General features: G+C 38.8%; 1 protein-coding gene across 1 annotated transcript in view; it reads left to right on the forward strand.

Moving 5' to 3' along the window:
* The first annotated feature begins 2,584 nt into the window (after positions 1-2,584).
* Positions 2,585-24,128, forward strand: part of LOC138305875 (aminopeptidase N-like) — a 93,401-nt gene continuing 71,857 nt past the window's right edge. Inside the window, exons 1-4 of the mRNA XM_069246138.1 lie at positions 2,585-2,740; positions 7,746-7,859; positions 10,824-10,958; positions 12,879-12,986. Coding sequence (XP_069102239.1) covers positions 2,588-2,740; positions 7,746-7,859; positions 10,824-10,958; positions 12,879-12,986 — 510 coding nt within the window. The 5' untranslated portion in view covers positions 2,585-2,587. The remainder of the gene's footprint in view (positions 2,741-7,745; positions 7,860-10,823; positions 10,959-12,878; positions 12,987-24,128) is intronic.

Here is a 24,128-nt window from a genome sequence, read left to right on the forward strand (position 1 = left end):
GTTGTTGCTCAAATTGTTTTGTCGTTGTTGCTCACATTGGTTTGTAGTTGTTGCTCACATTGTTTTGTAGTTGTTGCTCACATTGGTTTGTAGTTGTTGCTCACATTGGTTTGTAGTTGTTGCTCACATTGGTTTGTAGTCGTTGCTCACATTGTTTTGTAGTCGTTGCTCACATTGTTTTGTAGTCGTTGGCCACATTGGTTTGTAGTTGTTGCTCACATTGGTTTGTCGTTGTTGCTCACATTGGTTTGTCGTTGTTGCTCATATTGGTTTGTAGTTGTTGCTCACATTGTTTTGTAGTTGTTGCTCACATTGTTTTGTAGTCGTTGCTCACATTGGTTTGTAGTTGTTGCTCACATTGTTTTGTAGTTGTTTCTCACAGTGGTTTGTAGTTGTTGCTCATATTGTTTTGTAGTTGTTGCTCACATTGTTTTGTAGTTGTTGCTCACATTGTTTTGTAGTTGTTGCTCACATTGTTTTGTAGTCGTTGCTCACATTGTTTTGTAGTCGTTGCTCACATTGGTTTGTAGTCGTTGCTCACATTGTTTTGTAGTCGTTGCTCACATTAGTTTGTAGTCGTTGCTCACACTGGTTTGTCGTTGTTGCTCACATTGTTTTTAGTCATTGCTCACATTGGTTTGTAGTCGTTGCTCACATTGTTTTGTAGTCGTTGCTCACATTGGTTTGTAGTCGTTGCTCACACTGGTTTGTCGTTGTTGCTCACATTGGTTGGTAGTTGTTGCTCACATTGTTTTGTAGTCGTTACTCACATTGTTTTGTAGTCGTTGCTCACATTGTTTTGTAGTCGTTGCTCACATTGGTTTGTAGTCGTTGCTCACACTGGTTTGTCGTTGTTGCTCACATTGGTTGGTAGTTGTTACTCACATTGGTTTGTAGTTGTTGCTCACATTGTTTTTCAGTTGTTGCTCACATTGTTTTGTAGTTGTTGCTCACATTGTTTTGTAGTTATTGCTCATATTGGTTTGTAGTTGTTGCTCACATTGTTTTAATGTCGTTGCTCACATTGGTTTTTAGTCGTTGCTCACATTATTTTTAGTCGTTGCTCACACTGGTTTGTAGTTGTTGCTCACATTGTTTTAAAGTCGTTGTCACATTGTTTTGTAGGCGTTGCTCACATTGGTTTGTAGTTGTTGCTCACATTGTTTTAAAGTCGTTGCTCACATTGGTTTTTAGTCGTTGCTCACATTATTTTTAGTCGTTGCTCACACTGGTTTGTAGTTGTTGCTCACATTGTTTTGTAGTTGTTGCTCACATTGTTTTGTAGTCGTTGCTCACATTGTTTTGTAGTTGTTGCTCACATTGTTTTGTAGTCGTTGCTCACATTGTTTTGTAGTCGTTGCTCAAATTGTTTTTTAGTCATTGCTCACATTGGTTTTTAGTTGTTTCTCACATTGGTTTGTCGTTGTTGCTCACATTGGTTTGTAGTTGTTGCTCACATTGTTTTGTAGTTGCTCACATTGTTTTGTAGTTGTTGCTCACATTGTTTTGTAGTTGTTGCTCACATTGTTTTGTAGTTGTTGCTCACATTGGTTTGTAGTTGTTGCTCACATTTTTTGAAAGTCGTTGCTCACATTGGTTTGTAGTTGTTGATCACATTGTTTTGTAGTTGTTGCTCACATTGGTTTGTAGTCGTTGGTCACATTGTTTTTTAGTTAATGCTCACATTGGTTTGTAGTCGTTGCTCACATTGGTTTGTAGTTGTGGCTCACATTGTTTTAAAGTCGTTGCTCACATTGTTTTGTAGTTGTTGCTTACATTGTTTTGTAGTTGTTGCTCACATTGGTTTGTAGTTGTTGCTCACATTGTTTTAAAGTCGTTGCTCACATTGTTTTGTAGTCGTTGCTCACATTGTTTTTAGTCATTGCTCACATTGGTTTGTAGTTGTTGCTCACATTGTTTTGTAGTCGTTGGGCACATTGGTTTGTAGTTATTGCTCACATTTGTTTGTAGTTGTTGCTCACATTGGTTTGTAGTTGTTGCTCACATTGGTTTGTAGTTGTTGCTCACATTGTTTTAAAGTCATTGCACACATTGTTTTGTAGTTGTTGCTCACATTGGTTTGTAGTTGTTGCTCACATTGGTTTGTAGTTATTGCTCACATTGTTTTAAAGTCATTGCACACATTGTTTTAAAGTCGTTGCTCACATTGTTTTGTAGTTGTTGCTCACATTGGTTTTTAGTCGTTGCTCACATTGGTTTGTAGTCGTTGCTCACATTTTTTAGCTGTTGATCTCATTGGTTTGTAGTTGTTGCTCACATTGGTTTGTAGTTGTTGCTTACATTGGTTTGTAGTTGTTGCTCACATTGTTTTAAAGTCGTTGCTCACATTGTTTTGTAGTTGTTGCTTACATTGGTTTGTAGTTGTTGCTCACATTGGTTTGTAGTTGTTGCTCACATTGTTTTGTAGTCGTTGCTCACATTGGTTTGTAGTTGTTGCTCACATTATTTTAAAGTCGTTGCTCACATTGCAGTCGTAACTTGAATATTTCACATCTTAAATATTTAACAAGGGAGATAATTGATGAGTGATGTGGTAGATTTTGATAAGCTGCTCCTCTTTGTAGACATGATCGCCCTGCCGGACTTTGCTGCCGGTGCCATGGAGAACTGGGGGCTCATTACTTACCGGGAGACGGCCATGTTGTACGATCCCCTGGAGTCCTCTGAGGTCAACAAACAGAGAGTTGCCGTGGTTGTCTCCCATGAATTGGCTCATCAGGTATAGATGGCGCGCCTTTCCATTTATAATGCCATGGATGGGACGTTTGTAAAACGTTTTTTATATTGATAAATCTTACTGTTGATGTTTACTGTTGATGTTTACGGTTGTTGTTTACAGCGTACTGTTGATGTTTACTGTGTTATTGTTGATGTTTACTGTGTTATTGTTGATGTTTACTGTTGATATTTACTGTGTTACTGTTGTTGTTTATAGTGTTACTGTTGATGTTTACTGTTGATGTTTACTGTGTTACTGTTGATGTTTACTGTTGATATTTACTGTTGATGTTTACAGTGTTACTGTTCATACTTACTGTTGATGTTTACTGTGTTACTGTTGATGTTTACTGTTGATGTTTACTGTTGATGTTATTGTTGATGTTTACAGTGTTACTGTTGATGTTTACTGTTGATGTTTACTGTTGATGTTTACTGTTGATGTTTACTGTTGATGTTTACAGTGTTACTGTTGATGTTTACTGTTGATGTTTACAGTGTTACTGTTGATGTTTACTGTTGATGTTTACAGTGTTACTGTTGATGTTTACTGTTGATGTTTACAGTGTTACTGTTGATATTTACTGTTGATGTTTACAGTGTTACTGTTGATGTTTACAGTGTTACTGTTGATGTTTACAGTGTTACTGTTGATGTTTACTGTGTTACTGTTGATGTTTACTGTTGATGTTTACAGTGTTACTGTTGATGTTTACTGTTGATGTTTACAGTGTTACTGTTGATGTTTACTGTTGATGTTTACAGTGTTACTGTTGATGTTTACTGTTGATGTTTACTGTGTTACTGTTGATGTTTACAGTGTTACTGTTGATGTTTACAGTGTTACTGTTGATGTTTACAGTGTTACTGTTGATGTTTACTGTGTTACTGTTGATGTTTACTGTTGATGTTTACAGTGTTACTGTTGATGTTTACAGTGTTACTGTTGATGTTTACAGTGTTACTGTTGATGTTTACTGTTGATGTTTACAGTGTTACTGTTGATGTTTACTGTGTTACTGTTGATGTTTACTGTTGATGTTTACAGTGTTACTGTTGATGTTTACTGTTGATGTTTACAGTGTTACTGTTGATGTTTACTGTTGTGTTACTGTTGATAATTACTGTTGATGTTTACTGTGTTACTGTTGATATTTACTGTGTTACTGTTGATGTTTACTGATGATATTTATTGTTGATATTTACTGTGTTACTGTTGATATTTACTGTTGATGTTTACAGTGTTACTGTTGATATTTACTGTGTTACTGTTGATGTTTACTGTTGATGTTTACTGTTGATGTTACTGTGTTACTGTTGATGTTTACTGTTGATGTTTACTGTTGATGTTTACTGTGTTACTGTTGATGTTTACAGTGTTACTGTTGATATTTACTGTTGATGTTTACAGTGTTACTGTTGATGTTTACTGTTGATGTTTACAGTGTTACTGTTGATGTTTACTGTGTTACTGTTGATGTTTACTGTGTTACTGTTGATGTTTACTGTGTTACTGTTGATGTTTACTGTGTTACTGTTGATGTTTACTGTGTTACTGTTGATGTTTACTGTGTTACTGTTGATGTTTACTGTGTTACTGTTGATGTTTACTGTTGATGTTTACAGTGTTACTGTTGATATTTACTGTTGATGTTTACAGTGTTACTGTTGATGTTTACTGTGTTACTGTTGATGTTTACAGTGTTACTGTTGATGTTTACAGTGTTACTGTTGATGTTTACTGTTGATGTTTACAGTGTTACTGTTGATGTTTACTGTGTTACTGTTGATATTAACTGTTGATGTTTACAGTGTTACTGTTGATGTTTACTGTGTTACTGTTGATGTTTACTGTTGATGTTTACAGTGTTACTGTTGATGTTTACTGTGTTACTGTTGATGTTTACTGTTGATGTTTACAGTGTTACTGTTGATGTTTACAGTGTTACTGTTGATGTTTACAGTGTTACTGTTGATGTTTACTGTGTTACTGTTGATGTTTACTGTGTTACTGTTGATGTTTACTGTGTTACTGTTGATGTTTACTGTGTTACTGTTGATGTTTACTGTGTTACTGTTGATGTTTACTGTGTTACTGTTGATGTTTACTGTGTTACTGTTGATGTTTACTGTGTTACTGTTGATGTTTACTGTGTTTGATGTTTACTGTGTTACTGTTGATGTTTACTGTTGACTGTGTTACTGTTTTACTGATGTGTTACTGTTGATGTTTACTGTGTTACTGTTGATGTTTACTGTGTTACTGTTGATGTTTACTGTGTTACTGTTGATATTAACTTTTGATGTTTACAGTGTTACTGTTGATGTTTACTGTGTTACTGTTGATGTTTACTGTGTTACTGTTGATGTTTACTGTGTTACTGTTGATGTTTACTGTTGATGTTTACTGTGTTACTGTTGATGTTTACTGTGTTACTGTTGATGTTTACTGTGTTACTGTTGATGTTTACTGTGTTACTGTTGATGTTTACTGTGTTACTGTTGATGTTTACTGTGTTACTGTTGATGTTTACAGTGTTACTGTTGATGTTTACTGTTGATGTTTACTGTGTTACTGTTGATGTTTACTGTATATGTTTACAGTGTTACTGTTGATGTTTACTGTTGATGTTTACTGTTGATGTTTACAGAGTTACTGTTGATATTTACTGTTGATGTTTACAGTGTTACTGTTGATATTTACTGTTGATGTTTACAGTGTTACTGTTGATATTTACAGTGTTACTGTTGATGTTTACTGTTGATGTTTACAGTGTTACTGTTGATATTTACTGTGTTACTGTTGATGTTTACAGAGTTACTGTTGATGTTTACAGTGTTACTGTTGATATTTACTGTTGATGTTATTGTGTTACTGTTGATGTTTACAGTGTTACTGTTGATGTTTACTGTTGATGTATTGTGTTACTGTTGATGTTTACAGTGTTACGTTACTGTTGATGTTTACTGTGTTACTGTTGATATTTACTGTTGATGTTTACAGTGTTACTGTTGATATTTACTGTTGATGTTTACAGTGTTACTGTTGATGTTTACTGTGTTACTGTTGATGTTTACTGTGTTACTGTTGATGTTTACTGTTGATGTTTACTGTGTTACTGTTGATGTTTACAGTGTTACTGTTGATGTTTACTGTTGATGTTTACAGTGTTACTGTTAATGTTTACTGTTGATGTTTACTGTTGATGTTTACTGTGTTACTGTTGATGTTTACAGTGTTACTGTTGATGTTTACTGTTGATGTTTACAGTGTTACTGTTGATGTTTACAGTGTTACTGTTGATGTTTACTGTTGATGTTTACAGTGTTACTGTTGATGTTTACTGTGTTACTGTTGATGTTTACTGTGTTACTGTTGATGTTTACTGTTGATGTTTACTGTGTTACTGTTGATATTTACTGTTGATGTTGATGTTTACTGTTGATGTTTACAGTGTTACTGATGATGTTTACTGTTGATGTTTACAGTGTTACTGTTGATGTTTACAGTGTTACTGTTGATGTTTACTGTTGATGTTGATGTTTACTGTTGATGTTTAAAGTGTTACTGTTGATGTTTACTGTGTTACTGTTGATGTTTACTGTGTTACTGTTGATGTTTACTGTTGATGTTTACTGTTGATGTTTACAGTGTTACTGTTGATGTTTACTGTGTTACTGTTGATGTTTACTGTGTTACTGTTGATGTTTACTGTTGATGTTTACAGTGTTACTGTTGATGTTTACTGTGTTACTGTTGATGTTTACTGTTGATGTTTACAGTGTTACTGTTGATGTTTACAGTGTTACTGTTGATGTTTACAGTGTTACTGTTGATGTTTACAGTGTTACTGTTGATGTTTACTGTTGATGTTTACAGTGTTACTGTTGATGTTTACAGTGTTACTGTTGATGTTTACTGTTGATGTTTACTGTTGATGTTTACTGTTGATGTTTACAGTGTTACTGTTGATGTTTACTGTTGATGTTTACAGTGTTACTGTTGATGTTTACAGTGTTACTGTTGATGTTTACTGTGTTACTGTTGATGTTTACTGTTGATGTTTACAGTGTTACTGTTGATGTTTACAGTGTTACTGTTGATGTTTACAGTGTTACTGTTGATGTTTACTGTGTTACTGTTGATGTTTACTGTGTTACTGTTGATATTTACTGTTGATGTTTACAGTGTTACTGTTGATGTTTACAGTGTTACTGTTGATGTTTACTGTTGATGTTTACTGTGTTACTGTTGATGTTTACAGTGTTACTGTTGATGTTTACTGTGTTACTGTTGATGTTTACTGTGTTACTGTTGATGTTTACTGTGTTACTGTTGATATTTACTGTTGATGTTTACAGTGTTACTGTTGATGTTTACTGTTGATGTTTACAGTGTTACTGTTGATGTTTACTGTGTTACTGTTGATGTTTACTGTTGATGTTTACTGTTGATGTTACTGGTGTTACTGTTGATGTTTACTGTGTTACTGTTGATATTTACTGTTGATGTTTACAGTGTTAGTGTTGATGTTTACTGTTGATGTTTACTGTGTTACTGATGATGTTTACAGAGTTACTGTTGATATTTACTGTGTTACTGTTGATGTTTACTGTTGATGTTTACTGTGTTACTGTTGATGTTTACTGTTGATGTTTACTGTGTTACTGTTGATGTTTACTGTGTTACTGTTGATGTTTACTGTGTTACTGTTGATGTTTACTGTTGATGTTTACAGAGTTACTGTTGATGTTTACTGTGTTACTGTTGATGTTTACTGTTGATGTTTACAGAGTTACTGTTGATGTTTACAGAGTTACTGTTGATGTTTACTGTTGGTGTTTACAGTGTTACTTTTGATGTTTACAGTGTTACTATTGGTGTTTACAGTGTTACTGTTGATGTTAACAGTGTTACTGTTGATGTTTAAAGTTGATGTTTACTGTGTTACCGTTGATGTTTAATGTTGATGTTTACTGTTGATGTTTACCGTTGATATTTACAGTGGTTTGGTAACCTAGTAACACCCTCCTGGTGGGATGATCTATGGCTCAATGAGGGATTCGCTAGCTTTGTAGAGTACATGGGAGTTGACTACGTACACCCCGACTGGAAAATGGTAAACGTCACACATTTTCTCCAGTACATTAAGAATAATATTTATTTCTAATTTTCAAATTCTTTTTATAATTTATTTGTTGATCCTGCTCCACAATTTTAGGTCATATGAAAATGAAAAGCCATCTTAGACACTAAAGGATATGTCGGGTGTGTTAGGATAACCTATAGTCATCATGTTCCGTCCGTCGTCGTGCGCCGTGGGCAGTGCGTAAACTTTCATATAAATGACTTCTTCTTAATAACTGAAAGGTCTAGGGTATTGATATTTGGCCTGCAGCATGCTGGGATATAGGGCTTCCAAGATTGTTTATATAAATGACATTGAACTACATTCAATGTCACATATGGGTCAAATAGTCTAAAACCTTTATACGACCTCTTGTGAATAACTAAGGGGTTTAGAGACTTCCTATCTGGTCTGTAGAATGCTGGAATGAAGTGCTACTACACAGACGTTTGTTCAAATGAATGATCTCGGCCATCATTTAAGGTCAGAAGAGGTCAAATTGGCTAAATTTTTTAACAACTTCTTGTGAATAACTAAGAGGCCTAGAGAACTGATATTGGGCCTGTGACATGATAAGATGAAGTGCTACAACGTTTGTTGTTACGAATGACCTTGACCTTAATTCAAGTTTAAAAAGGTCAAATAGTTTTAACTCTTTAAACGACTTCTTGACAATAACTAAAAAGCCCAGAGACCGGATATTGGGTCTGTAGCATACTAGGATGAAGGGCTACCAAGTTTGTTCAAGTGAATGACCTTTACATTAGCTTTTGAGATCAAAGTAATTAGTTATTTCGGAATCTTACAACTTCAATTAAGGTTCATGTAATGGCTTTACACAGTGATATTTTGCAAGCTTAAAACTCATTACTGTGCTGCAATTGAACAGAACTAATTTCATTAATTGTTGGTATATACCCTGGCTAACTGTCAGTCTTACTGTTGATATGTAATTTGTGAAGCTGCGTGTAAAATACAGTAAAATATGAGAAAAATGAATATTTCTGGAGAAGACATAGAACTCGTGTGAATTGCATTGATGGAACCAAATAATCATGCCATCGTGTTCAGTTGTGAATATGCCAGGTACTCCAACAGTTTGTTTGGCAAAATCGGACCAGCAAATAGCGCAGGAGCCTAGTGTAGTAAATGCAAATGGCTGCTATAAATGGCGGATCAAAAATATCGCATATAAGAAGCCATCTCAATTGATACAAATGTTTTTATAGACACCATAAGGTACTCTGAACATAACAAGAAGACTCTTCACGAAAAAAATAGTTCAAACAATCTGTTTGGGGCAAAAAATGCAAATTTCCGGAAAGAGCCTCAAAGTCCACATTTTAACTATTTTTTTCGTAAATATTCTTCTTGTCATGTTCAGAGCACCTTATAGTGTATATAAGAGCACTTGTATCAATTAAAATGTCTTCTTATATGCTATATTTGTGATCCGCCATTTAAAGCAGCCATTTGCATTTACAACAATAGGCTCCTGCGCTATTCGCTGGTCCGATTTTGCCAAACAAACTGTTGGAGTACCTGGCATAGTCACTACTGAACACGATAGCATGTTTATTTGGTGCCATCAATGCAATTCACACGAGTTCTATGTCTTCTCCAGAAATATACATTTTTCTTTTATTTTACTGAAATTTACAAGCAGCTTCACAAATTACTTATCAACAGTAAGACTGACAGTTAGCCAGGGTATATACCAACAATTAATGAAATTAGTTCTGTTCAATAGCAGCACAGTAATGCGTTTTAGGCTTGCAAAATATCACTGGTTAAAGTCATTACATGAACCTTAAGGAATTACTTGTATTGTCTTAATTGCCATTACTGTATACTGTGACTATTGTTTTGTGCCAATAGTCAGATGACCGGTAAGCCCCATGGGCCTCTTGTTATTTTTACATGGTATCTGAAAAATGGCCAAATTTGATCCCTTTTGGGCCCCTTGAACGACAAAACATATTGAAGCGAATGATTGTAATGTAAGATATTTTGATTAGAGTTATTCCCCTTGATTTCCGGAAGTTTATAATGATTCTTTAATTAATTAATGACTAATCAATGTGCAGGTCTGGAATATTGTAAATAGTTTCTAATTTTACAGTTACATGTAGGAAAGATATATTAGCAAAATAAAAGTTGATTACTGTTGAAATAAATAAGTATTTAATTATTGAAATTCTGTATACCAGGAATAATTTACTGATTCTAAGTTAAGTAGTTCAGCATGATCGTCAATGGGGAGCACGATGTAAGAGGCGAATCTCTGCTTCGGCAAGGTTCTGTCAGTGACCAAGCTGAATAAGTTTGGGCCCAGCTGAGAAAGTTGGGGTTCCACTGTTGCTACCACTATGGGGTATACGTTACAGGGTTCTGCAGTACAGGGTGACGTACTGACGAGTACAGGGTAACGGGGTGTCAGTTCGATACCAGGTGTTCAGCAACACAGGGCGACGTGTTACTTGAACAATGAGACAAGGTTCGCCAAAGCACTCGGTGCCGCGGTAAAAGGGTGACTCGGTATTGTAGTCACAGGTGTCTCGGTATAGGTGTCGTGATAATGTGTACTTTGTACACGAGGAACTGACTGCCATAGTGAAGCAGCCTCTTTACTTAGACCTGTGGTATTGAAGACACAGGGTGCTCAAGGTAATTCAGTTGTTGTATTTACCAGGTGTAAATGAATCGGATCATGGTTGTTAGCATGTGATTATGAGTCAAGTAGACTAACCATTTATTTGTATATATTGTCGGCAGTATTTAGTTTGTTGTCTTTAACAGTGCCTGGGTCCAAGATAGAACTTGGTAACGGACCGTACTACAGTTGTAGTTGCAGTACAGGGTAGCAACAGGCATAGTCGGTCACGCGACCGTTACAATATCGTTGCAATCTCTGCTTTTAAATATAAATCTGAATGTCATTTCTCGTTTTCTCAGTTTGACCAGTTTGTCGTGGAAGATGTCCAGAGTGTTTTTAACTTCGATGGACTTGTGACGTCACATCCGGTGTATGTCCCCGTATCCCATCCGGACGAAATCAACGAGATATTTGATCGGATCTCCTATGGGAAGGTATATGACGACACCCCCCCCCCGGAAAAATGGCACAAGCGAAGTTGCTAAAAATCAAATGAAGCTTTTAGAGATTTTCTGACTTCAATTCAAAGTCTTTAAGATGAGACATTTCCGAGGACCAGCTACACTGATAATACTTTGATATGGTATTATATCACCCGAGTAAAATAAGTGATGACTGAGGGCGTAGCCCAAGGTCATTCTTTTAAATTCTACAAGGGTGACATAACATCATATGGACCTCAACAAAGGTCTTTAACTTTTAAATTAGATATATCGTTTCTTCAACAAATTACACAATCTCTAATGTGCGTATTAATTATAAGAAAAACGTTGGTCAATGAACGGCATACTGAAGAATGCAGCGTTTGTGCAATGAAGTTCACAAAGGTATTTGACTCGATGTTTCTGAAAATGGAAACACCGAGTCAATATACTATATATTGAACATCACGTGACCATGCATTAGCCAAAGAAAATAGTGGAAAATCAGAGCATATCTAATATGATTATTATTTTAGATTCTACTAGGATGGTATAACAACGTATGTCCTTTAAATTAGATATGTAGATATGTAGTTTCTTTGACATATGTCCAAAACCATTCTCTGATGTGCATGTTAAGAAAAACGTTGACAATAGGACACCACCCTGAAGAACTCAACGTTTTGCCAATGAAGTTCACAAAGGAAAAATGAAAACACGAGTCATTATGCTTTATATCACACTCCATGTGACCATGTATTAGAATGAGAATAATTGAAATTCAGAGCATATCTAATATACTCAGATACATGTTGTTGTTATGGATACTGTTATGTACACATATATGTGTATGCCGGGTTACTGAAACAGTTATGTACACACATATATGTGTAGGATTACAGTTATGTACACATATATGTGTAGGATTACAGTTATGTACACATATATGTGTAGGATTACAGTTATGTACACAAGTATATGTGTAGGGTTACAGTTATGTACACATATATGTGTAGGATTACAGTTATGTACACATATATATGTGTAGGGTTACAGTTATGTACACATATATATGTGTAGGATTACAGTTATGTACACATATATATGTGTAGGATTACAGTTATGTACACATATATGTGTAGGATTAAAGTTATGTACACATATATGTGTAGGATTACAGATATGTACACATGTATATGTGTAGGGTTACAGTTATGTACACATATATGTGTAGGATTACAGTTATGTACACATATATATGTGTAGGATTACAGTTATGTACACATATATATGTGTAGGATTACAGTTATGTACACATATATATGTGTAGGATTACAGTTATGTACACATATATATGTGTAGGATTACAGTTATGTACATATATATATGTGTAGGGTTACAGTTATGTACACATATATGTGTAGGATTACAGTTATGTACACATATATATGTGTAGGGTTACAGTTATGTACACATATATATGTGTAGGATTACAGTTATGTACACATATATATGTGTAGGATTACAGTTATGTACACATATATATGTGTAGGATTACAGTTATGTACACATATATGTGTAGGGTTACAGTTATGTACACATATATATGTGTAGGGTTACAGTTATGTACACATATATATGTGTAGGATTACAGTTATGTACACATATATATGTGTAGGGTTACAGTTATGTACACATATATATGTGTAGGGTTACAGTTATGTACACATATATGTGTAGAGTTTCTGATACAGTTATGTACACATATATGTGTAGGGTTACTGATACAGTTATGTACACATATATGTGTAGAGTTTCTGATACAGTTATGTACACATATATGTGTAGGGTTACTGATACTGTTACATATGTATACATATCATATTAAAAGTTCATTGGCCAACCATGTTGAGTTAAACTCTCTGTCTACAGGGTGCGTCCATTATCAGGATGATGCGATTCTTTCTTGGAGAGGACACGTTTAAACGAGGACTCACGGTAAGACTTGGTCCTGATACACCGACACATTTGGTCCTCATACACTGACTCACAGTAAGACTTGGTCCTGATACACGGACTCACGGTAAGACTTGGTCCTGATACACGGACTCACAGTAAGACTTGGTCCTGATACACTGACTCACGGTAAGATGTGGCCCTGATACACGGACTCACGGTAAGACTTGTCCTGATACAAGGACATACTTGGTCCTGGTACACAGACTCACGGTAAGACTTGGTCCTCATACATGGACACACGGTAAGACTTGGTCCTGATACACTGACTCACAGTAAGACTTGGTCCTCATACACGGACTCACAGTAAGACCTGATCCTCATACCCGGACTCACAATAAGACTTGGTCCTCATACACGGACTCACAGTAAGACTTGGTCCTTATACATGGAATCACGGTAAGACTTGGTCCTTATACACGGACTCATGGTAAGACTTGGTCCTGATACACAGACTCACGGTAAGACTTGGTCCTGATACACGGACTCACAGTAAGACTAGGTCTTGATACACAGACTCACGGTAAGACTTGGTCCTTATACACGGACACACAGTAAGACTTGGTCCTGATACACTGACTCACGGTAAGACTTGGTCCTGATACACGGACTCACAGTAAGACTAGGTCTTGATACACGGACTCACGGTAAGACTTGGTCCTGATACACTGACTCACAGTAAGACTTTGTCCTGCTACACGGACACACTTGGTCTTCATACATTGACTCACAGTAAGACTTGGTCCTCATATACGGACTCACGGTAAGACTTGGTCCTGATACACGGACTCACGATAAGACTTGGTCCTCATACATGGACACACGGTAAGACTTGGTCCTGATACAGTGACTCACAGTAAGACTTGGTCCTGATACACGGACTCACGGTAAGAATTGGTCCTGATATACGTACTCACAGTAAAACTTGGTCCTGATACACGGACTCATGGTAAGACTTGGCCCTGATATCCGGACTCACAGTAAGACTTGGTCCTGATACACTGACTCACAGTAAGACTTGGTCCTGATATACGGACTCACAGTAAAACTTGGTCCTGATACACGGACTCATGGTAAGACTTGGTCCTGATATACGGACTCACAGTAAACTTTGGTCCTGATACACGGACCCATGGTAAGACGTGGCCCTGATACACGGATTCACGGTAAGACTTGGTCCTGATTCACGGACTCACAGTAAGACTTGGCTCTGATACATGGAATCACGGTAAGACTTGGGCCTGATACACGGACTCATGGTAAGACTTGGTCCTGATTCACGGACTCACAGTAAGACTTGGCCCTGATACATGGAATCACGGTAAGACTTGGTTCTGATACACGGACTCACAGTAAGACTTGGTCTTTATACACGGACTCACGGTAAGACGTGGCCCTGATACACGGACTCACAGTAAGACTTGGTCTTGACACACGGACTCACTGTAAGACTCGGTCCTGGTACACGGACTCACGGGAAGACTTGGTCCTGATACACAGACTCACGGTAAGACTTGGTCCTGATACACAGACTCATGGTAAGACTTGGTCCTGATACATGGACTCACGGTAAGACTTGGTCCTGATACACGGACTCACGGTAAGACTTGGTCCTGATTCACAGACTCACAGTAAGACTTGGTCTTTATACACGGACTCACGGTAAGACGTGGCCCTGATACACGGACTCTCGGTAAGACTTGGTCTTGACACACGGACTCATGGTAAGACTTGGTCCTGGTACACGGACTCACGATAGGACTTGGTCCTGATACACGGACTCACCGTAAAACTTGGCCTTGATACACGGACTCACGGTAAGACTTGGTCCTGATACACGGACTCACGGTAAGACTTGGTCCTGATACACGGACTCACAGTAAGACTAGGTCTTGATACACGGACTCACGGTAAGACTTGGTCCTGATACACTGACTCACAGTAAGACTTTGTCCTGCTACACGGACACACTTGGTCTTCATACATTGACTCACAGTAAGACTTGGTCCTCATATACGGACTCACGGTAAGACTTGGTCCTGATACACGGACTCACGATAAGACTTGGTCCTCATACATGGACACACGGTAAGACTTGGTCCTGATACAGTGACTCACAGTAAGACTTGGTCCTGATACACGGACTCACGGTAAGAATTGGTCCTGATAAACGTACTCACAGTAAAACTTGGTCCTGATACACGGACTCATGGTAAGACTTGGCCCTGATATCCGGACTCACAGTAAGACTTGGTCCTGATACACTGACTCACAGTAAGACTTGGTCCTGATATACGGACTCACAGTAAAACTTGGTCCTGATACACGGACTCATGGTAAGACTTGGTCCTGATATACGGACTCACAGTAAACTTTGGTCCTGATACACGGACCCATGGTAAGACGTGGCCCTGATACACGGATTCACGGTAAGACTTGGTCCTGATTCACGGACTCACAGTAAGACTTGGCTCTGATACATGGAATCACGGTAAGACTTGGGCCTGATACACGGACTCATGGTAAGACTTGGTCCTGATTCACGGACTCACAGTAAGACTTGGCCCTGATACATGGAATCACGGTAAGACTTGGTTCTGATACACGGACTCACAGTAAGACTTGGTCTTTATACACGGACTCACGGTAAGACTTGGCCCTGATACATGGAATCACGGTAAGACTTGGTCTTGACACACGGACTCATGGTAAGACTTGGTCCTGGTACACGGACTCACGATAAGACTTGGTCCTGATACACGGACTCACCGTAAAACTTGGCCTTGATACACGGACTCACGGTAAGACTTGGTCCTGATACACAGACTCACGGTAAGACTTGGTCCTGATACACGGACTCACAGTAAGACTAGGTCTTGATACACGGACTCACGGTAAGACTTGGTCCTGATACACTGACTCACAGTAAGACTTTGTCCTGCTACACGGACACACTTGGTCTTCATACATTGACTCACAGTAAGACTTGGTCCTCATATACGGACTCACGGTAAGACTTGGTCCTGATACACGGACTCACGATAAGACTTGGTCCTCATACATGGACACACGGTAAGACTTGGTCCTGATACAGTGACTCACAGTAAGACTTGGTCCTGATACACGGACTCACGGTAAGAATTGGTCCTGATATACGTACTCACAGTAAAACTTGGTCCTGATACACGGACTCATGGTAAGACTTGGCCCTGATATCCGGACTCACAGTAAGACTTGGTCCTGATACACTGACTCACAGTAAGACTTGGTCCTGATATACGGACTCACAGTAAAACTTGGTCCTGATACACGGACTCATGGTAAGACTTGGTCCTGATATACGGACTCACAGTAAACTTTGGTCCTGATACACGGACCCATGGTAAGACGTGGCCCTGATACACGGATTCACGGTAAGACTTGGTCCTGATTCACGGACTCACAGTAAGACTTGGCTCTGATACATGGAATCACGGTAAGACTTGGGCCTGATACACGGACTCATGGTAAGACTTGGTCCTGATTCACGGACTCACAGTAAGACTTGGCCCTGATACATGGAATCACGGTAAGACTTGGTTCTGATACACGGACTCACAGTAAGACTTGGTCTTTATACACGGACTCACGGTAAGACGTGGCCCTGATACACGGACTCACAGTAAGACTTGGTCCTGACACACGGACTCACTGTAAGACTCGGTCCTGGTACACGGACTCACGGGAAGACTTGGTCCTGATACACAGACTCACGGTAAGACTTGGTCCTGATACACAGACTCATGGTAAGACTTGGTCCTGATACATGGACTCACGGTAAGACTTGGTCCTGATACACGGACTCACGGTAAGACTTGGTCCTGATTCACAGACTCACAGTAAGACTTGGTCTTTATACACGGACTCACGGTAAGACGTGGCCCTGATACACGGACTCTCGGTAAGACTTGGTCTTGACACACGGACTCATGGTAAGACTTGGTCCTGGTACACGGACTCACGATAAGACTTGGTCCTGATACACGGACTCACCGTAAAACTTGGCCTTGATACACGGACTCACGGTAAGACTTGGTCCTGATACACAGACTCACGGTAAGACTTGGTCCTGATACACGGACTCACAGTAAGACTAGGTCTTGATACACGGACTCACGGTAAGACTTGGTCCTGATACACTGACTCACAGTAAGACTTTGTCCTGCTACACGGACACACTTGGTCTTCATACATTGACTCACAGTAAGACTTGGTCCCTGATACACGGACTCACGGTAAGACTTGGTCCTGATACACGGACTCACGATAAGACTTGGTCCTCATACATGGACACACGGTAAGACTTGGTCCTGATACAGTGACTCACAGTAAGACTTGGTCCTGATACACGGACTCACGGTAAGAATTGGTCCTGATATACGTACTCACAGTAAAACTTGGTCCTGATACACGGACTCATGATAAGACTTGGCCCTGATATCCGGACTCACAGTAAGACTTGGTCCTGATACACTGACTCACAGTAAGACTTGGTCCTGATATACGGACTCACAGTAAAACTTGGTCCTGATACACGGACTCATGGTAAGACTTGGTCCTGATATACGGACTCACAGTAAACTTTGGTCCTGATACACGGACCCATGGTAAGACGTGGCCCTGATACACGGATTCACGGTAAGACTTGATCCTGATTCACGGACTCACAGTAAGACTTGGCTCTGATACATGGAATCACGGTAAGACTTGGGCCTGATACACGGACTCATGGTAAGACTTGGTCCTGATTCACGGACTCACAGTAAGACTTGGCCCTGATACATGGAATCACGGTAAGACTTGGTTCTGATACACGGACTCACAGTAAGACTTGGTCTTTATACACGGACTCACGGTAAGACGTGGCCCTGATACACGGACTCACAGTAAGACTTGGTCTTGACACACGGACTCACTGTAAGACTCGGTCCTGGTACACACGGACTCACGGAAGACTTGGATCGTCGATCAAGATAAACTTGGTCCGATACACGGACTCACGGTAAGACTTGGTCCTGATTCACAGACTCACAGTAAGACTTGGTCCTATACACGGACTCACGGTAAGACGTGGCCTGATACACGGACTCCGGTAAGACTTGGTCTTGAACACGGACTCACGGTAAGACTTGGTCCTGATACACGGACTCACGATAAGACTTGGTCCTGATACACAGGACTCACGTAAGACTTGGTCCTTGATACACGGACTCACGGTAAGACTTGGCCTGATACACGGACTCACGGTAAGACTTGGTCCTGAACACGGACTCACGGTAAGACTTGGTCTTGATACACGGACTCACGGTAAGACTTGGTCCTGATACACGGACTCACGTAAGACTTGGTCCTGATACACACTGGACTCACGACTCACAGTAAGACTTGGTCCTCATATACGGACTCACGGTAAGACTTGGTCCTGATACACGGACTCACGTAAGACTTGGTCCTGATACATGGACTCACGGTAAGACTTGGTCCTGATACACGGACTCACAGTAAGACTTGGTCCTGATACACGGACTCACGGTAAGACTTGGTCCTGATATACGACTACTCACAGTAAAAACTTGGTCCTGATACACGGACTCACATGTAAGACTTGCCTACACGGACACACTTGGTCTTCATACACTGACTCACAGTAAGACTTGGTCCTGATATACGGACTCACGGTAAGACTTGGTCCTGATACACGGACTCAGGTAAGACTTGGTCCTGATACACGGACTCACAGTAAACTTGGTCCTGATACACGGACTCATGGTAAGACTTGGTCCTGATACACGGACTCACGGTAAGACTTGGTCCTGATGATCACGACTCACAGTAAGACTTGGTCTGATAACGTACTCACGGTAAGACTTGGTCCTGATACACGGACTCATGGTAAGACTTGGTCCTGATCACGGACTCACAGTAAGACTTGGTCCTGATACACTGACTCACGGTAAGACTTGGTCCTGATACACGGACTCACAGTAAGACTTGGTCCTGATACACGGACTCACGGACTTGGTCCTGATACACGGTAAGACTTGGTCCTGATACACGGACTCACGGTAAGACTTGGTCCTGATACACACGGACTTGTCATGGTAAGACTTGGTCCTGATACACGGACTCACGGTAAGACTTGGTCCTGATACACGGACTATCGTACGGTGGTAGTGATGTTATATATAGATTACACACATACCTCAATGTCGTACGGTGGTAGTGATGTTATATATAGATTACAGACATACCTCAATGTCGTACGGTGGTAGTGATGTTATATATAGATTACACACATACCTCAATGTCGTACGGTGGTAGTGATGTTATATATAGATTACACACATACCTCAATGTCGTACGGTGGTAGTGATGTTATATATATAGATTACACACATACCTCAATGTCGTACGGTGGTAGTGATGTTATATATAGATTACACACATACCTCAATGTCGTACGGTGGTAGTGATGTTATATATAGATTACACACATACCTCAATGTCGTACGGTGGTAGTGATGTTATATATAGATTACACACATACCTCAATGTCGTACGGTGGTAGTGATGTTATATATAAATTACACACATACCTCAATGTCGTACGGTGGTAGTGATGTTATATATAGATTACACACATACCTCAATGTCGTACGGTGGTAGTGATGTTATATATAGATTACACACATACCTCAATGTCGTACGGTGGTAGTGATGTTATATATAGATTACACACATACCTCAATGTCGTACGGTGGTAGTGATGTTATATATAGATTACACACATACCTCAATGTCGTACGGTGGTAGTGATGTTATATATAGATTACACACAATGTCGTACGGTGGTAGTGATGTTATATATAGATTACAGACATACCTCAATGTCGTACGGTGGTAGTGATGTTATATATAGATTACACACATACCTCAATGTCGTACGGTGGTAGTGATGTTATATATATAGATTACACACATACCTCAATGTCGTACGGTGGTAGTGATGTTATATATAGATTACACACATACCTCAATGTCGTACGGTGGTAGTGATGTTATATATAGATTACACACATACCTCAATGTCGTACGGTGGTAGTGATGTGATGTTTTAGGATGTTATATAGATTACACACATACCTCAATGTCGTACGGTGGTAGTGATGTTATATATAGATTACACACATACCTCAATGTCGTACGGTGGTAGTGATGTTATATATAGATTACACACATACCTCAATGTCGTACGGTGGTAGTGATGTTATATATAGATTACACACATACCTCAATGTCGTACGGTGGTAGTGATGTTATATATAGATTACACACATACCTCAATGTCGTACGGTGGTAGTGATGTTATATTAGATTACACACATACCTCAATGTCGTACGGTGGTAGTGATGTTATATATAGATTACAGACATACCTCAATGTCGTACGGTGGTAGTGATGTTATATATAGATTACAGACATACCTCAATGTCGTACGGTGTAGTGATGTAGATTGACATACCTCATGTCGTACGGTGGTAGTGATGTTATATATAGATTACACACATACCTCAATGTCGTACGGTGGTAGTGATGTTATATATAGATTACACACATACCTCAATGTCGTACGGTGGTAGTGATGTTATATATAGATTACACACATACCTCAATGTCGTACGGTGGTAGTGATGTTATATATAGATTACACACATACCTCAATGTCGTACGGTGGTAGTGATGTTATATATAGATTACACACATACCTCAATGTCGTACGGTGGTAGTGATGTTATATATAGATTTACACACATACCTCAATGTCGTACGGTGGTAGTGATGTTATATATAGATTACACACATACCTCAATGTCGTACGGTGGTAGTGATGTCGTAAGGTGGTAGTGATGTTATATATAGATTACACACATACCTCAATGTCGTACGGTGGTAGTGATGTTATATATAGATTACACACATACCTCAATGTCGTACGGTGGTAGTGATGTTATATATAGATTACACACATACCTCAATGTCGTACGGTGGTAGTGATGTTATATATAGATTACACACATACCTCAATGTCGTACGGTGGTAGTGATGTTATATATATAGATTACACACATACCTCAATGTCGTACGGTGGTAGTGATGTTATATATAGATTACACACATACCTCAATGTCGTACGGTGGTAGTGATGTTATATATAGATTACACACATACCTCAATGTCGTACGGTGGTAGTGATGTTATATATAGATTACACACATACCTCAATGTCGTACGGTGGTAGTGATGTTATATATAGATTACACACATACCTCAATGTCGTACGGTGGTAGTGATGTTATATATAGATTACACACATACCTCAATGTCGTACGGTGGTAGTGATGTTATATATAGATTACACACATACCTCAATGTCGTACGGTGGTAGTGATGTCGTAAGGTGGTAGTGATGTTATATATAGATTACAGACATACCTCAATGTCGTACGGTGGTAGTGATGTTATATATAGATTACAGACATACCTCAATGTCGTACGGTGGTAGTGATGTTATATATAGATTACACACATACCTCAATGTCGTACGGTGGTAGTGATGTTATATATAGATTACACACATACCTCAATGTCGTACGGTGGTAGTGATGTTATATAAGGTGGTACCACAATGTCGTGTAGTGGTAGTGATGTTATATATAGATTACAGACATACCTCAATGTCGTACGGTGGTAGTGATGTTATATATAGATTACACACATACCACAATGTCGTACGGTGGTAGTGATGTCGTAAGGTGGTAGTGATGTTATATATAGATTACACACATACCTCAATGTCGTACGGTGGTAGTGATGTTATATATAGATTACACACATACCTCAATGTCGTACGGTGGTAGTGATGTTATATATAGATTACACACATACCTCAATGTCGTACGGTGGTAGTGATGTTATATATAGATTACACACATACCTCAATGTCGTACGGTGGTAGTGATGTTATATATAGATTACACACATACCTCAATGTCGTACGGTGGTAGTGATGTTATATATAGATTACACACATACCTCAATGTCGTACGGTGGTAGTGATGTTATATATAGATTACACACATACCTCAATGTCGTACGGTGGTAGTGATGTTATATATAGATTACACACATACCTCAATGTCGTACGGTGGTAGTGATGTTATATATAGATTACACACATACCTCAATGTCGTACGGTGGTAGTGATGTTATATATAGATTACACACATACCTCAATGTCGTACGGTGGTAGTGATGTTATATATATAGATTACACACATACCTCAATGTCGTACGGTGGTAGTGATGTTATATATAGATTACACACATACCTCAATGTCGTACGGTGGTAGTGATGTTATATATAGATTACAGACATACCTCAATGTCGTACGGTGGTAGTGATGTTATATATAGATTACAGACATACCTCAATGTCGTACGGTGGTAGTGATGTTATATATAGATTACACACATACCTCAATGTCGTACGGTGGTAGTGATGTTATATATAGATTACACACATACCTCAATGTCGTACGGTGGTAGTGATGTTATATATAGATTACACACATACCTCAATGTCGTACGGTGGTAGTGATGTTATATATAGATTACACACATACCTCAATGTCGTACGGTGGTAGTGATGTTATATATAGATTACACACATACCTCAATGTCGTACGGTGGTAGTGATGTTATATATAGATTACACACATACCTCAATGTCGTACGGTGGTAGTGATGTTATATATAGATTACACACATACCTCAATGTCGTACGGTGGTAGTGATGTTATATATAGATTACACACATACCTCAATGTCGTACGGTGGTAGTGATGTTATATATAGATTACACACATACCTCAATGTCGTACGGTGGTAGTGATGTTATATATAGATTACACACATACCTCAATGTCGTACGGTGGTAGTGATGTTATATATAGATTACACACATACCTCAATGTCGTACGGTGGTAGTGATGTTATATATAGATTACACACATACCTCAATGTCGTACGGTGGTAGTGAGTGTTGTTATATATAGATTACACACATACCTCAATGTCGTACGGTGGTGGTAGTGATGTTATATATAGATTACACACATACCTCAATGTCGTACGGTGGTAGTGATGTTATATATAGATTACACACATACCTCAATGTCGTACGGTGGTAGTGATGTTATATATAGATTACACACATACCTCAATGTCGTACGGTGGTAGTGATGTTATATATAGATTACAGACATACCTCAATGTCGTACGGTGGTAGTGATGTTATATATAGATTACACACATACCTCAATGTCGTACGGTGGTAGTGATGTTATATATAGATTACACACATACCTCAATGTCGTACGGTGGTAGTGATGTTATATATAGATTACACACATACCTCAATGTCGTACGGTGGTAGTGATGTTATATATATAGATTACAGACATACCTCAATGTCGTACGGTGGTAGTGATGTGATATATAGATTACACACATACCTCAATGTCGTACGGTGGTAGTGATGTTATATATAGATTACAGACATACCTCAATGTCGTACGGTGGTAGTGATGTTATATATATAGATTACACACATACCTCAATGTCGTACGGTGGTAGTGATGTTTATATATAGATTACACACATACCTCAATGTCGTACGGTGGTAGTGATGTTATATATAGATTACAGACATACCTCAATGTCGTACGGTGGTAGTGATGTTATATATAGATTACACACATACCTCAATGTCGTACGGTGGTAGTGATGTTATATATAGATTACACACATACCTCAATGTCGTACGGTGGTAGTGATGTTATATATAGATTACACACATACCTCAATGTCGTACGGTGGTAGTGATGTTATATATAGATTACAGACATACCTCAATGTCGTACGGTGGTAGTGATGTTATATATAGATTACACACATACCTCAATGTCGTACGGTGGTAGTGATGTTATATATAGATTACAGACATACCTCAATGTCGTCGTACGGTGGTAGTGATGTTTATATATAGATTACACACATACCTCAAT

This window comes from Argopecten irradians, chromosome 13 (genome assembly GCF_041381155.1).
Source record: "Argopecten irradians isolate NY chromosome 13, Ai_NY, whole genome shotgun sequence".
Lineage (NCBI taxonomy): Eukaryota > Metazoa > Mollusca > Bivalvia > Pectinida > Pectinidae > Argopecten > Argopecten irradians.